The sequence below is a fragment of the Bicyclus anynana genome, chromosome 12 (assembly GCF_947172395.1).
Source record: "Bicyclus anynana chromosome 12, ilBicAnyn1.1, whole genome shotgun sequence".
NCBI classification, from domain to species: domain Eukaryota; kingdom Metazoa; phylum Arthropoda; class Insecta; order Lepidoptera; family Nymphalidae; genus Bicyclus; species Bicyclus anynana.
The window spans coordinates 9,544,142-9,561,482 of NC_069094.1; the positions used below are offsets into that span (position 1 = coordinate 9,544,142).

Sequence of the window (17,341 nt, forward strand, 5' to 3'; positions counted from 1 at the left end):
TTTAATGTACGTGTGTGTGTGAAGTCTGCCAACCCGCATTGGGCCAGCGTGGTGGACTATTGGCCTAACCCCTCTCATTCTGAGAGGAGACTCGAGCTCAGCAGTAAGCCGAATATGGGTTGATGACGACACTAAATTCTCAAATATATACTGACTATGCACAGTGATGATTTTTATTTCTTTAAATTTCTCCCTTAAGGACTCTCTAGTGTCCATTTTATTTTTTTAATATCTATTATGCTGAAACGACTACCTAAATATTACGGTTGATTCAATACTTGACATAGTTATAATCTCGCGAGCAAGGTCCAGATAAATTTATGTTTGATCTATGAGATCAAGTGATCTTTTTTTAATATCCACTTTTGTATACACATTTTTATAGTTCCACTTGACTTCAAAGAAATTTAAAGAAAGCACATTAACATAAACAAATATAATATTTACATAATACACACATCACTATCTAATCCCAAAGTATATGTTATGGGTATTTTAAAAAGACTTTAGATATAAACAACTCAGACACTGGAAAACATCCTTAATCTTCAAACAAATATTTTTCCAGTTGTGGGAATTGAGTCCACGACCTTTAATACAGAAAGCACGGTCAGTACTCACTGTGCCACTCAGCCATCAATAAATTAATGAAGATTGATAACATGTAAAGTGATATGATGACCTTCTCATTTTGCAAGATGTGTGAATGTAATGATAACAATATTAATAACACAGGCATATAAATAAAAATGCATTGGAAAGAACTGTTATTTGACACAAAATTGCTCATTCTATAACACGTATTACAAAATACAAGATGCAGTTTTAAGAAATGGCTCCAAAAGAGACGGATTATTTAAAAATAGCTCATCAAAGAGCTATTGAAAAGAAAACTCATGTCAGCTTCCCTCAACTAAAGTACCCATCACTGAGAGACAAGGGTTTGAGAGACCCTTTCCAATGGCTACAGGGGAAATCAATGGACGACGGCGCGGAAGGGTTGTGGAGAGTGCATGATGGGTTGTACGATTTAGAGGAGTTTATGGAGACTCACCCGGGTGGATACGAGTGGTTGGAACTTACCAAGGTAAGTTCTTAATGCGGCAATGTGTAGGCAACTACTAAAACCTAGGAATTTCTTCATCATTATCATTGATATCATTATGAACCTTATTTAATGACCTATTACATGACACTGGCATAAATCTCTCCTATAAAAGAACACCACGTTACTCCAATACGGGTTTTGCTTCAAAGCTTAGAGAACTAAGGAAACAGATTTTTTCCTTTTTATGGCCTTCCCAAATAAAACAATGTTTAATTAAAGTAAGACATATTATAGACTATAATCTGTACTAATATTACAAAGGTAAATAAGTTTGTTCGATTGGTTGATTAAACGCATTAGTCTCAGTTACTCCAACTACTGACTGGAATTGAAAACTTCTAGTAGTAGTCTGATAAATTATCGAGGAATGTAAAACCTAATTGCTAATAATAGCATCATGCTACGATAGGTCAATAAAAAATGTAGCAAAATCGGGAACAGATACCATATCCTTTTGAGTAAACAAGTAAATTTGTATTCAAATATTATGTTCCCATTTAGAAGATCTTTAAGATTAAAAAATCCATGCGGACTAAGTCTTGGGCGTCCGCTTGTTTCCAATAAAACCGAATCCTATGCGAACGAAGACACCAACGTTTTTATTAATGTCAAACTAAATGACTATAACAATAGTAAATCAATAATTGTAACACCTTCTTCATACTCATACCAAATTCTTATGCAGATGTTTGTAATCACACTAATAATATAAAGGCGAAAGTTTGTGTGTTCCTCTTTTACGCTGCGGCTACTGAAGCGATTTGGCTGAAATTTGGAATTTTTATCCCGGAAAAATCCATGGTTCCCGCGGGATTTGTGAAAAACTAAATTCCACGTGCACGAAGTCGCCGGCGTCCGCTAGTTCCTCATATGCGGCTGAACCAATCTGGATGAAATTTTGTATACAATTGAATGCCCTTGAATGGTTTGAAAATACATTTGAACCCAAGAATGATCACTTAAAATTTTTCGAATTCCAAATTCAGAACATAATGTTTTTCGGGTCCTTTGCTTTGGCATTTGCATTGGCAATGACTATTATAAAGCTTTTATAATAGTCATTGCCAATATAAAATTTATTCAAATAGGCGAAGGCACCTGACGTAAATATAGTACGGGTACATAATTTGTTTATCAAGATTATAATTTTAATAAATATTTAAGGCAATATGTTAAAAAACTAAGACCAAACTTATTGAAATCTGAAAGAAACAAAATCAACCAATTCAACCGTGTTCGTTTGATAAAATAAAAGAAATGTAACGTGTATCCTACATGTGTATTGCCGAGAAGGTTTCCAAATTGAAAAATAAATCGAAGTTTCCAATTCCGTGATTGTAAGTTTCCAATTCAGTACTAGGAACTCGTAAGTGCCACCTCTCTATTTATTTGGTAGCGCTTCGACTGTTTCTCCAAAATGCTACTTCTTTCAAGATTAAAACTACCTTTAGTAGCTTGATAGTAGTAGCTTTCATTTGGTGCAAATACATTTTCATAGTTCACAAAAATTATGATCATCAACGTTACCGTTAGAAACAGATAATGTTGCGACCATCAATTTTTAATGAATGCGATGTTTAAACTGTCACGGCATCGCATAGGCGTTGACGAATGTTTGACACACTGACCAGTGATCTCTGTATACATCATCATCATCATCATCATCATCATCATATCAGCTGATGGACGTCCAATGCAGGGCATAGGGACCTGTGGGACGAATGATGGTATATCCATTCCCACAAGCTAGATTATTATCAGCCGTGATAGCACAGTGGATATGACCTCTGCCTCCAATTTCGGAGATCGTAGGTCGAATCCGGTCCGGGGCATGCACCTCCAACTTTTCAGTTATGTACTTTTGACTTTTTTTTACAGTTTGAGATACGTGATATTTAATTGCTTAAAATAGCAGTTAATTATCATGTGTCTCAAACTGTGAAGGAAAAACATCGTGAGGAAACCTGCATATCTGAGAATTTTCTTAATTCTTTACGTGTGTGAAGTCTGCCAATCCGCATGGGGCAAGCGTGGTAGACTATTGGCCTAACCCATCTCATTGTGTGAGGTGACTCGTGCTTAGCAGTGAGCCGAATATGGGTTGTTAATGATGATGATTATTAAATGTCACTGGCCGTTGTTGCCGTGTGCTCAGCGTGGTCAGTATTGGGCAAAACTTTATTATTCATACTCATATATAAAAATCATAGAAATTTGGGAGACTGACGACAAGACAAGGTAGGGAAGGGACAAGCAATACTAACTTTCTTACTACTCTTTCTTCGGTCTGCTGCTGAAAAATTAAGTTAAATCATCCAATTTTTATAACCCCAAGTAAATCATTGGGCATAATAATAATATGAAACAGTAATAATAAGATAAGATTTTTTTTTTAATAATAAAGTTATTAAGATAACTAATGAAGTGGTAATTGAGATAATTACGCAATCTTTCTTTTCGTTTTTTGTAAATATTTATTTGACGGCCGCGTGGCGCAGTGGGTAGTGACCCTGCTTCCTGCATCCACGGCCATGGGTTCGATTCCCGCAACTGGAAAACATTTGTGTGATGAGCATGTGTGTTTTCCTGTGTCTGTGTGTATTTATACATTATATAAGTATTTATATGTAGTATATAATTGTATATTAATATTATAATATCAACTATCTTAGCACCCATAACACAAGCTACTCTGTATGCTTACTTTGGGGCTAGACAGTGATGTGTATTGTTTAAGTATATTTATTTATTTATGGAAGAATGCACCTAATTAATAATCAGCAAAAAATCGCATCAGATACCATCCCACATAATATTAACAACAATCACATTTTTGTAATTTTTTATTTCTAGGGTACAGATATAACTGAAGCATTCGAATGTCACCATTTAAGGCCCATCGCAGAAAAAACTTTAGCACAATTTTATGTTCGAGATGCCAAAACTCCGAGAAACTCCCCATTCACTTTCAAAGAAGATGGTTTCTATCGCACTCTTAAGACACTTGTGAATGAAGAAGTTAAGAAAGTTCCAAAAGATGTACCGAAGTACACAGATATGCTGACCGATGGATTGGTTGTATCATTGTTCTTGGCTTCAGCATTGTGTTGCTGGGCTACTAATTATTGGCTTCAAATCGGATCCTATCTTGTTGCATCTGTCTCACAAGCCTGGCTAGTGGTTGCTGCTCACAATTATATACATAAAAGAGCAAATTTGAGGATGTATTATTTTAATATAAGCTTATGGTCCTACAGGTATCTTCAGGAATGCTTATTTATTATTAAGAGCATTTTGCATTTGCATTGTTATCATATAGTCTCGTAGCCAATAAAGTTGTTATCAGGCAGATTTTGCTCAATTTTTCGTTTTACTCTGTAAATTACTATAGTAAATCTTGTTTTTCAGGGAATTTAGAGTATCTCATGCACTTTCACATCACCTATTCCCCAATACTTTAATGGATCAGGAAGTGAGCGGATTTGAACCACTGATTTTTTGGAATCCTAGAAAAGATGTTCCGTTTCACGCCAAATTTGGATTTTTGATTCAATTTATTGTCTTTCCATTCGTTTTAATTGCGAATTGGACTAAAAGGTAACATATAAAAAGTTTTAAAAATATTATAAGAGTGTTTAAAATAATGTACGAGCCTCAGTACCTACGACAGGCGCTAGGCGGCGCGTCGCAACTGAAAACGGCCTCCGTGGCGCAGTGGTATGCGCGGTGGATTTACAAGACGGAGGTCCTGGGTTCGATCCCCGGCTGGGCAGATTGAGATTTTCTTAATTTGTCCAGGTCTGGCTGGTGGGAGGCTTCGGCCGTGGCTAGTTACCACCCTACCGGCAAAGACGTACCGCCAAGCGATTTAGCGTTCCGGTACGATGCCGTATAGAAACCGAAAGGGGTGTGGATTTTCATCCTCCTCCTAACAAGTTAGCCCGCTTCCATCTTAGACTGCATCATCACTTACCATCAGGTGAGATTGTAGTCAAGGGCTAACTTGTAAATAAGAAAAAAAAAAAAAAAAAAAAAAACTTGTTACTCGTATGCCGGCAAAGTATTGCCTAGTCCAAAGTTTTTCCCCTTAAAATCAAGTGAACTGTTTGCTCGTTCTGTCAACAATTTTAAAAGTATTACATAAATACTTTTTCATGTGATGCGAATAATGCAAATTAATATTGCTTGTAAAAAAGTAATCAGATCTCATTGAAAACCAGCTCTAATCAGCATTAAACAGTCTAACTCTATCATAGCATATTATAGTGTTATGCATGGATCCTGGGCTTAAGCTCTCTAGGAACCTATGACATTAGGTATTATGAGTGGTTTAACCGTTTCGTTACCCAATGACCTATTAGAAAGCTCATCTAACTGTAGGTCGACGTATGCTGAACATTGATGGGCGAATTGCAAATCAAAGAAACGACCAAGTAATACAAATTTTAACTAAAATATAGCATTGTCAGATAACTTGAGACTATAAACGCTACCTACATAAAGCTATCTATATAAAGTTATTTAAAAAAATATATAAAACGACTTACTCGTACTGATTTCAGGATGATAATTATCTTAAGTCGAGATGGATTTTCTACAAAAAATCGTATCTACTGGCATGACTTTATTGGTTTCTTGCTGCCATTATGGATGTATATCACAAGTGGTGTCAATTTCTATGACGTGATAACTACATGGCTCAGTATCAATTGTATGGGCAGTTTCGTTCTCTTCGTCATAGGAGCTAATGCCGCGCACCATCATCCAAGTATTTTCAAAGATGGCGACCAAGTTAGGTAAGCTTGTTTTTGTCATACTCCTTTCATCATCTTCAAAAAATATATGAGATTTACCACGCTGCTGTAATGCGGATTGACAGCCGGGAAAAGAAAAACTTTTTTTTTATTTTCTAATTAATAGGAGCCAAGTGAATTATATAGTTTTCCACAAATAATTAAATGTTTTTTCTTATCTTCTAAATATATACTCGTAAAAGCGAAAGGTCACGAAATACTAAAACCGCTTGACGTGCAAAGAGGTACGAGTAATTTGTCAAGGAGATACGAGTAGTAGTCCAGGATCCGTGGAACATTTTTACAATTGATTACTATCAAGTTAATTTTGATGTGAGTAGCTTCATCTTGATGAGACGTAAAACTTTTTTATTTACGAAAATTCTTAATTCTAGTAGCTAACTCGGTTACCAGGTATTAAGAATTCCTGAGTGTCGGTACGAAATTATGTTGCCTAAATTATAAATTGTATGACTGATAATTTAGGCAACAGAAAAAAATCATCATGGTTAGTAACCACTTTTGGTTTTTAAAAGGTCTTAAAGTTCTTTGGCCACATCACCAGAAGTCATGATTCAATAGAGCGGTTGGTAGTGCAAGGGCAAGTCCAAGGCACAAGACCCAGAGGCTGATCTCCAACCCGCTGGACGGATTTAGTTAAGGCTGCTACACAGTCATCTTTGGCGGAGTGTACTCAAAATGCAGTCAATGGTCAAAAATGGAGGAACATTGCACAGAAGGCGTCGCTCATCGCTGCAACCACAACCACTCTGCCAAGAGTGTACGATTAAGAAGTGCATATTGTAGGTACATTGATGAAATTGAAATGATTTCAGTGAAGCCACCGTCGACTGGGGCATGCATCAGCTCGAGGCAGTGATGGACAGACCAATCATAAACAGCAGTCACTTCAGAACGGTGACTTTCTTCGGTCACCACGCTCTACATCATCTGTTCCCAACCTTGGACCACGGTGTATTACTACACCTGTACCCGGCATTTTTGAAGCATTGCGAAAAATACAAAGCCAACTTTAGACTGATGTCACAACTAGAACTATTCATAGGTCAGCTTAAAATGACAATGATAACTGAACCAAGAGTTTTGTCTGAAAGATAACCTGCGAATATTATTAATAAAAGGGTAACATATTATTTTGTTTCTTTTCTTCGACCTCATTATATTAATAAAGAACCTCCTCCTTTTTGAAGTCGGTTAAAAATAAAGGTTAGTTACACTAGTTAGTACGACTCCTTAGATAAGCAGGCAGCAGTTAAACCTCAAGCCTCAATAGCTCAGTGGTAAAGTGGCCGCACTCATCACCGCGAGTATTCACCCTCAACTTTATGTTAAAGTCAGTAATTAAAATAGCAGAGAATAATTAAACAGAAAAAAACAAAAAATACCTATCTTAATATTACAAATGAATCTTGAATCTTTCTAAGCGCAAATCTGGAGAACGGCTGAACCGATTTGACTAGGGCAGGGGTAAGATAGGGCTAGCGTAGGGGTAGGTAGAGGTAGGGGTAGGGAAAACATGCACAAAAGTCAAAGCAAAGACCGGGTCCGCTAATTGTAAATATATATAAGTTAAAGGTTGCATCACGAATCCTAGAAATCCTAGTAGAAAAAATAAATTTGAAAGGGAGGTATAATTAGTAGACGTCCACTAATAGAAGATTTTGCAACAGAGCCGGATGAAGGAGGTCAGACGAAGTCAAGGGCGTCCGCTAATAATCTAATAAGAAACAATGTTATACATAAAACTTAAGTCCATTAAATATGTTGAACCAACACATACTTGAGAAAGTTAATCTTTACCTGTAAACTATTCATTGGACTTTACAAGTAAATTAAACGCACAGGAAACAAAGGATGTTATCCTTTATTTGCCCAAAAGTCATTTGGTAACACAAATGGCGATGTTCATTGGAATGTAGGCCGTATAATTACGTTCGCTAATGGAATAGTAAAGGCGAAAATGTTGTGATGTGAAAGGGTTGATAATTTAGTACGTGGGATTAGTTCATTTATATATATCTCTGTTGGTGAGATTCAAATTCATTCAACGTATGGAGGTATCATTCGTTTAATTAAACTTCATTGTGTATTATTAATGAATGCCTTCATCCGTTTTATTAAATATACATACATTGCATAGATTTAACCAACTACCACTTTTCTCCAGTCGTTAACTCGTGCAGTTACTAGCCACGAGTTCCAGGGTTCAAGTACTGGGTTAGACAAACTATGAGAAATATTACTACTAGTATTTGGTGTTAGTAAGTTTTGCGTTTTAATAGAAACCGTGATTTAGCAGTAATGTTCATTTTAGACAACTTTGATTTTTTTGAAAAATACTATCAGTACCCTAAAATACAGAAAACACACACTGAAATTACCAAAACCAAATCGGTGTAATTTTGTAACAGTATCAAATTGACATTATGTTAGGTATAAAATACCTAAATGCTTTTTAAAAATAATCAAAAAAAATGAGAATCACAATCAATCTGAAGGATGGTAAAGTACTTTGTGCTTAGCTTAACATAAAATTCAAGGGCAGATCTCGTTTGGAATTACAAGTTACTAAAATATAGTCTACTAGGCAAATAAACACCAAGTAACTATACAGAAGTATTCGCAACATTCTAGACCTTGGTTTATGTAGTAGTTGCCAGTTTGGTCTAAAATACAAGAAAGTAAGTTAAGCTGCCTCGCTTAACTATTTTGTGAAGATATGTTGTACAAACTATAGTTGTAAACGAATAACTTAAGTCCTAACGTACATTGTTTTAACATTTTCATCTATACTAATATTATAAAGAGAAAAACTTTGTTTGTATGTTTGTTTGTTTGTTTGTAATGAATAGGCTCAAAAACTACTGGACCGATTTTAAAAATTCTTTCACCATTCGAAAGCTACATTATCCACAAGTAACATAGGCTAAATTTTATTTTGGAAAAAATAGTGTTTTGTAAGATATTTAAGTTTTTCGGACACAAGGTGTAAAAAACCAACCAGAAAAGTAGGGTAGGGGTAGGTAGGAGTAGGGTAGGGGTAGGGGTAGGGTAGGGGTAGGGTAGAGGTAGGGGTAGGATAGGGGTAGTTGAAAGTTTACATCGAGTTTCACGCGGACGAAGTCGTGGGCGTCGGCTAGTCAGATTATATTGTAATAGTTACATTTACGACATGCAGTTAATTATAAATTCTTAATAATGTTAATTGGTTGTTCAGCCTTAACGTATCCACATTGCGCCTGTGCAATGTATTGATAGTTATAGAAGTAAGGGCGCAATACAGTGAGTGACAATAACATCTTACTATATTGCAAATAGAGCCGTGACAGCCCAGTGGATTCCGAATGGTGTAGGTTCGAATCCGGTCCGGGGCATGCACCTCCAACTTTTCAGTTATGCGCATTTTAAGAAATTAAATATCACGTATCTCAAACGATGATGGAAAAACATACTGAGAAACCTAACTACCTAAGAATTTTCTCAATTATCTGCGTGTGTGAAGTCTGCCAATTCGCATTGGTGGACTTTATGGCCTAACCCCTATCAATCAGAAAGGAGACAACTCAATTAGCAGTGAGGCGTATATGGGTTGATGATGATGATGATGATATTGCAAATGCTGGACATTTATGAGAGCTGGTGGTTTCTCGTTCCATACTCCTACCAGTACGATTACTCGTTATGGAGTTTGGATTGTGGTGGGTTTTGAAGGTATCATGTCTAAAGATTCCAAATCCTCAACCATCCAGTTTAGACTTGGAAGATTGAACGTATTTTTTAAAATAGAATCATAGGCTTTCAGCCCATGTTTATCATATTATTTTAGCCTATATTATATCATGTTTTTCATAAAACGAGATATATCTAGCTATCGCAAACTTTATTAGTCCAATAGTCTATTGACTATTATTTGTAAATTCTATGGAAAGGCGTATCTCAGTTATCTTTACATCGCGGCAATTTGTTTTCCGTAAATTGCCTATTCATCCTCACATAAACGTGAGTTATGAGCGTCCTTGGATAAACATCTTCACCAATAAAGCGGTATTAAACTCATATCACAAATTCAATTTCCTCTTATTTGTTGACACTTTTGGACCGATGATAAGCCGTGAAGTATCTAGATCTAGATACGACTAAGATATAGTCTAAAACGTATTAGTCGAATAACGCGTTTTTAATATCTAGGCAAATTTCTAAAAGAGTTTTTTTTTGTATTTTTAATTTTAAAAGAGCAACTTTAAAGGAATCAGTTTTTAACTAGCTACTGAGCTTGCGTTTGAAGTGTAGGGTATCATTATATAGTGTATTTTCTATGGTCTAAGGTATATAGCTTCGTCTCGTCGTCTTTCCGGGGACGAAAAAGAAATTGTACAACTCTATAATGAACACCAACCTAAGGTCAAATGAAAGGTACGGACAAAATATAATGTCTTAATTCAAAATTAAATAATTATCATTATCAAATTGGTATACGGAATCATCAACGTCACGATGACTAACGGAGCTGCTGTTTTGAACAATGATTTCGTCCTTCAAAAGATTTATTTACTTGCAATCAATGTTGTCAGAAGAAATGTTTTTATTCTGAAATCATTGCATGCAATATATAATATATTTTATCTAAACACTATCTTAGACTAGAGGCATAGGTGAATTAAAAATATTATGTTATTATTTTCTTAATCAAGGTTTCAACTAATAGACACACACTCCATCAATACTACCAGATTTTACTTACCCATTAATCTGAATAAACGTATGCAATTTAAATATAATATTATGATAGTCCTTGTTGTAGGTAAGTACGCCTCTAATAACTATTACAGTTTTAGTGTCCCGAAGCCAAAACAGTTTTGACGATGTATTTGAACATACCCTCATATGAACCATTAGTATAATTTGTCAAAAAGATTCGATGTTCAGAATACGATGGGTAAAGAGACATCTTTCCCTATTGCTTTCAGAAAGCTTTTATGTTTGATGTCATTCATACATCGGCTTACAAATCGCTTGTGATTATCTACAATAAAATTATTATAAAGAGGTTTTTTTTATTTGTTTGCTTTTAGAAAATATTGTCCAAAAAAAAACACTACCCAAACCACTGGACCGATTTTAATCAGAATGGAATGACTAATAGAAAGCTCCATTATCAGCGAGTAGTATATAGGCAATATTTTATTCCCGTATTCCCAAGGGAACGGGAATTAAGTGGGTATAACAGGGGGAGTGGACTGTGGACTATCTACATCCCTTTCGGTTTCTACACGACATCGTAACGCTAAGTTGCTTGGCGATACGTCTTTGTCGGTAGAGTGGTAACTAGCCAAGGCCGAAGTCTCCCACCAGTAATAAGTACGTTTCGTCGGTAGCGGTTGGTGGGCGCGTGGAGCTCGATAAAAATACCCTGTATTGTATTTTATAACACAGGGTTATTCAGTACACATATTATATAATACAGGGTTTTTTTTATTATATAATAATAGTATCTACCTTCATATCACTCGTGCGACTCCAGGGCGGATTGCCAGTTTATTATAAAAAAAACTTTCCTTGAAAACGTTCGCATTCGCGCAAAAAAGCTAGTCATGAACACTCGTGTGATATCTAGGTCAAGCTGCTGAAGAGGCTTGAGTTTGATTCAACGACATACTCGTAATTAAAAGTCGGAATATATTAAACTTTTCAATGGCAAAACGCTTATAAAAGAAATATTGGTGGCTCTTATGTCACCCTAAATTTCTTTTTACATTGTCCGCAACCCCCTGATGGTAAAGTTTTATGGTTTAAACGCTTTAATAACGTCACCTAATATGATAACTACCACTAAATGTGAACCGTGATAGCACAGTGGATATAACTTCTGCCGTCAATTCGGAGGATATAAATATAAATCCGTTCCGGGGCATGCACCTTCATCTTTTCAGTTATGTGTATTTTAAGAAATTAAATATCTCGTGTCTCAAATGGCGAATGAAAAACATCGTGAGGAACCCTGCATACTTGAGATTTTTTTAATTCTCTACCCACCAAATATGAACCGTGATAGCCCAGTGGATATAACCTCTGCCTTCAATTCGGAGGACATAAATACAAATCCGTTCCGGGGCATTCACCTTCATCTTTTCAGTTATGTGTATTTTCAGAAATTATATATCACGTGTCTCAAACGGCGTTAGAAAAACATCGTGAGGAAACCTGCACTCCTGAGAATTTTCTTAATTCTGCGTGTGTGAAGTCTGCCAACCCGCATTGGGCCACCGTGTTGGACTCACTAATCCTGAGACTCGTGGTCAACAATGGGTCGTTAACGATGAAAATGAAAATACAGACAGTAGCCAAAGGTTTTGTTTGTGGACCGATAATATTGAGTCGTAGCGTATATGTTCCAAAATAAAAGTCAATCCATATTAGTAAATCTTATAAAAGCAAAACTAACTATTTGTTTTGTTTCACGTGTCACTGAACTAATTAAGACTAAAATAGAGACTCGATCTACTTGGAAAAGGTCACTGGATAACTTTAGTCACGAAAAGTAAAACTTGGGATGGTAGCTTAATCGCTTTATCTTCTGTTAATTGAACAAAATATTTTGATTATGAAGATAGCCAACTGGATATGACCTCTGCGTTCGATTCGGAGGGTGTAGGGTCGAATCCGGTCCGAGGCATGCACCTCCAACTTTTCAGTTATGTGCTTAAGAAATAAAATATTACCTGCATCAAACGTTGAAGGAAAAACATCGTGAAGAAACCTGCATAATTGAGATTTTTTTTAATTCTCTACGTGTGTGAAGTCTGCCAATCCGCATTTAACCAGCGTTTAAAAGCTAGTTTAGCGATGAGATTAGTGCTCAACAGGCGAATATGATTTGTTAATGATGATGATGATTTATACAAAATCACGTTCCTGATTTTCTAAGAATAACCGAGTTCTACACTGACAAAGTCACGGCTAATGTCTAGTAGGTATTATAAGTAAAGAGCATATTGTTACCCTAAGCTGCACGCGTGTGTACGTTTTAAGTCACTCTCTATCTCGGCTTATATAAACTGTATTATAGCCATTTGGGGCAAAGGAACATTAAGGTCACGTGATGTTAAGTGATTACAGCTGTAGATGAACATTTGCAATGCCTGAGGCACTTCCAATGCGATAATTCACTTTACGGGATTTTTTACATGTCGCGTCCTCTAGTACATAAATCTTAAAAATATTAAAAATTCTTAGATACATACATCTAAGAATATATTTCTATAAATGTTCAACAGTCCCCTCCCCCCCCCCCCCTTTATACTTTCTAGCTATTGTTTCTAAAAATTTTGAATCAATCAAATACCTACTATTTCTAAAAAAAATTATTTAAAATATAAAACTTTTGCACCCCCTTCAATTTTTATTTTTGTGAGAAAAAGTGCACCATTTTGGATAGATTATTATTAATAAAAAATAACCAAACAAACCTAACAAAGACTTACTTTTATTTTCTCTAAAGCAAAATTTAATTAAGTTGAAGTTACATTTCAAAACACAAGAAGCAATTATTAAGTACGGGGTTACTTAACTGAAGTGCATTAGACAAGGATAATTAAGTCCACGCTCACCTGAGCTAGTCTTTGCACTACCTTACGTATTTATACGTGCCAACTTATGAAAGAAATTTAATATGAGTAGGTATGTGTAATAATATGTTATGTTTGACGGCCTCCGTGGCGCAGTGGTAGGTATACGCGGTAGATTTACTTGTCGGAGGTCCTGTGTTCGATTCCCGGCTGGGCCGATTGAGGTTTTATTAATTGGTCCAGGTCTGGCTGATGGGAGACTTCGGCCGTGGCTTCTTACCACCCTACTTTTTTTATAGAAACTTTTTTCATAATTTGTATTTCAAGATTTAACAATAACAACAATCATTACGTTAATGGATATCGTAATAGAGTAATAATGAATAACAATAATTAAAATAAAATAATAATTACCTTTATCTCCATCTTATTTTTTTAGTTTTAGTAAACAGTTTTTAAAATATTTAAAAACATAAATCTATCCACCTATTTATTATTCTTTAATCTGTGTCTATATTTATACTTATATTATAAAGAGGTAAAGTTTGTGAGATTATAGGGGGTAATCTCTACCGATCTTCTCTACTAAACCGATTTTGAAAATTCTTTTATCAATGAAAAGCCACGTATTTTGTGAGAACCTATATTTTATCTGCATATTCCCACAGTAACTTGAACTAAGCGAAGTATCTGCCAGTACTTAATGTAGCTTTTTGTAACCGAGCTTGTCAGGGGATGCACTACTGCCATGTTTATTTCTGACGCCGGGCAGTATTACTGTGTTCCAGTATGAAGGAGTAACAGTTCTACAATTCCGGGTATAATTACAGATACATGAGGCTTAACATTTACTGTTTATAGACGATGGTGTTCCATCTACCATCAAGTAGGCCATATTCTGCTACGTCTGTCAATTATATTTAAAAAAAAGTCTATTTATTTTTGGGATAGAGTTCCACACACTACCCATGCGTATAAGAAACGAAGAAGCAAATCGCTTCGTACGAGTTCTAGGGACGTCAATGACAAAGGGATGGAAACCTACCCAGTGTCTTGCACCGTGATGCAATGGTGACGGTGGTACGAGCTCAAATAGCTCTAGTGTACACTCTCTGAAATATATTTTCACTATCATTTAGCCATATAAATATTGACTTGGTCGCTGACTATGGGCCTTATTAGAAGGCTCAAAGTCACTCGGCGGGCGATGGAGCGAGCTATGCTTGGAGTTTCTCTGCGTGATCGAACTAGGAATAAGGAGATCCGCAGACGAACCAAAGTCACTGACATAGCTCAGCGAGTCGCGAAGCTGAAGTAGCAATGGGCAGGCCACATAGTTCGAAGAGCCGATAGACGTTGGGGTCCCAAGGTGCTGGAATGGCGACCCCGCACCGGAAAGCGCAGTGTTGGTCGACCCTCCACTAGGTGAACCGAGGATATCAAGCGGGTCGCAGGGAGCCGCTGAATGCTGGCGGTTCGAGATCGTTGTGCTTGGAGGTCCATGCAAGAGGCCTATATCCAGCAGAGGACGTATATCGGCTGATAAGGTTATGATAAGGATATAAATATTTATACAGCCTTAAATATTCACGAGGATGTAAGCACGACCAGATTTAAATAGATTATTAAGACACGAATCAGAATATTAAGCGACGAAATAGTAAATATTCCTGCGAGGCGAAATTGAGCTGATACCGAGATAAGTTCCGGCGGTACTTATTTAGAATGAGAGCAATTTCCGAACTCTTGCATAAGCAAATTGTTTAGGAATATAAAGCGCCGCGATTCCCGTCTTTAGAAGTGATGGAAATGGAAATATTTTCTACTGAAGTCCAATTATTTCACTTAACTTTTTAAACACTTTATATTAGTTTCACTTGTATAACTCTGACTCCTTTGAGCTCGACTTCCGATCCGACCCGACCCAACTCGCTTTTGAATATATTTACAAACCGATATCGAGCATCCCACGCTTTCTTACAATGAAATTAATTTTATTTTTATAATTTTTTTATCAACTATTGAAACATGTTGAGTCAATGGTAGTTAAAGAAAGAAGATAAAATACTTTATTGCACACAATATAAACACAAAATTTAAAATTACAAAAAGAATAATTAAAACTAAAACTTAACATGCAAATGCAAATGCTATAAGCAATCTCAAACTGGGCTATCACCCCTGATGACAGAACTTGCTGAGATAAAGCGGGAAGTTGCAATATAAATACTGCTACTAGGTACTACTTAACTTACTACATACTATTAAAACTGTAACTTACCTTGGGTTTCGCGTGCAGTAGACGGTAACCCGGGGTGCGGGTTGGTGTCTCTGAACGATAGTTCTCCTGAACACGCCCCACGTCGGTACCTATGGTGGGATCTGCTAAGAGCCTGGTCACCAGGGTAAGGCAATAACTACATTTATCGTCTGGATATTTGAACATTTACCATTAACTAATCATATTCGTCTCACTGTTAAGCATATCTCCTGTCAGAAGAAATTAGGCCAATAGTCCACAACGCTGGCCCAATGCGGATGGGCAGACTTAACACACGTAGAGAGTTAAGTCAAATCTCAGGTACGCAGGTTTCCTTATGATGTTTTTTCTCCACCGCTTGAGGCATGTGATATATTTTTTTAAAAGCACATAACTGAAAGTTGTGCATGCCTAACCCTACGCCCGGCTGACGTTATCAAGGATAAACAAAATTAAAACGAAACTCAAAATTACTTAAGCCATTATTGGAAAGACGAAATAACAACTGATTTTAAAATTCACATTTCATTTATGGTTGATGCATTGTTTATTACATCAAAAGCACACGAACACTGCGAATGATTTACAGTTGAGTTAGTTGGAGCCATTCCTGCAGTGTGCAGAGACAAGACAAACCGATGTGAGCGCAAATGGAAGCCAGTGGCGTAGCGTGCCCCGTATCAAAATTAGTTGGGGGAGGGGGGGAGGCAAATGAAGTTTAACATTTCTCACAAAAGAAACAGAAATGCTCGCGGTTAAATCATTATCATATACTTTTTCACACGTAAGGTGCCTTTTTGTAATATTCTTTGCAAGTTAACCCTTGACTACAATCTCACCTGATGGTAAGTGGTGATGCAATCTAAGATGGAATCGGTCTAACAGCAGCTACGCCCCTGAAGCATTCTTTTATCCTACTATTCATTCAGTGGTTTGAGTTTTACGGTGAAAGAGTGAGTATTCAAATTTGTTTTCACGTCATAAAAGCATGTACATTTTTCATGTTTCGTTTCGCTGACGCGTTGAAGTCGGAATTCCGTGTACGGAAATATTTTCACTTGAGAGTGTATGAATTCTAAATTATTTATCTATATGCCATATGATAAGGTCTGTAATTAAATGCTGTATTACAATAATTTCTTCACTTAATATGCCATATAAATAAATGAGTACCTAATCAACTTATACGTAATAAGAATTCCCGAGAAGAATCCCATTATTGAGAGACCTTTCACCACGATCAATCGAAAATTAACATTATACGGACGCCCGCGACTTCTTCCGTTTTTAGACCTCTTTAAACCGGCCCTATCGCAAAATCCGTTCTTAGCGGATACCTACTAACTATAGACTACCTCCCTGCCAAATATCATCTTTGTACGTCAAGCGGTTTTCGAGATTTTGTGATGAATGACCTTTCGCATTTATATAAAGCTAAAGAGTTTTTTTGTTTGTTTGTTTAATTGATTTTTTGATTATCGAGGATTCTATAGGAGGCACCTCCTCCTATAGAATCCTCGATAATCAAAACTACTACTATCTACTATTTTAATTAGACAGTCTACCTGAACCAAACTTAGTAATAATTACTACC

General features: G+C 36.3%; 1 protein-coding gene across 1 annotated transcript; it reads left to right on the forward strand.

Moving 5' to 3' along the window:
- Positions 1-794: 794 nt before the first annotated feature.
- LOC112049768 (cytochrome b5-related protein) lies at positions 795-7,037 on the forward strand. Its single transcript, XM_024087797.2, has 5 exons — positions 795-1,087; positions 3,962-4,365; positions 4,517-4,705; positions 5,671-5,904; positions 6,738-7,037. The coding sequence occupies exons 1-5, from the start codon at positions 833-835 to the stop codon at positions 7,018-7,020; spliced, it is 1,365 nt and encodes a 454-aa protein (XP_023943565.2). The 5' UTR covers positions 795-832; the 3' UTR covers positions 7,021-7,037.
- Positions 7,038-17,341: the final 10,304 nt, after the last annotated feature.

Bases quoted from the DNA above. Each gene is read 5' to 3' on its own strand.
- LOC112049768 (XM_024087797.2), top strand. From the start codon at position 833: ATGGCTCCAAAAGAGACGGATTATTTAAAAATAGCTCATCAAAGAGCT. The intron at 1,088-3,961 runs GTAAGTTCTTAA...TTTTATTTCTAG, and splicing joins AGTGGTTGGAACTTACCAAG to GGTACAGATATAACTGAAGC. The intron at 4,706-5,670 runs GTAACATATAAA...TACTGATTTCAG, and splicing joins ATTGCGAATTGGACTAAAAG to GATGATAATTATCTTAAGTC.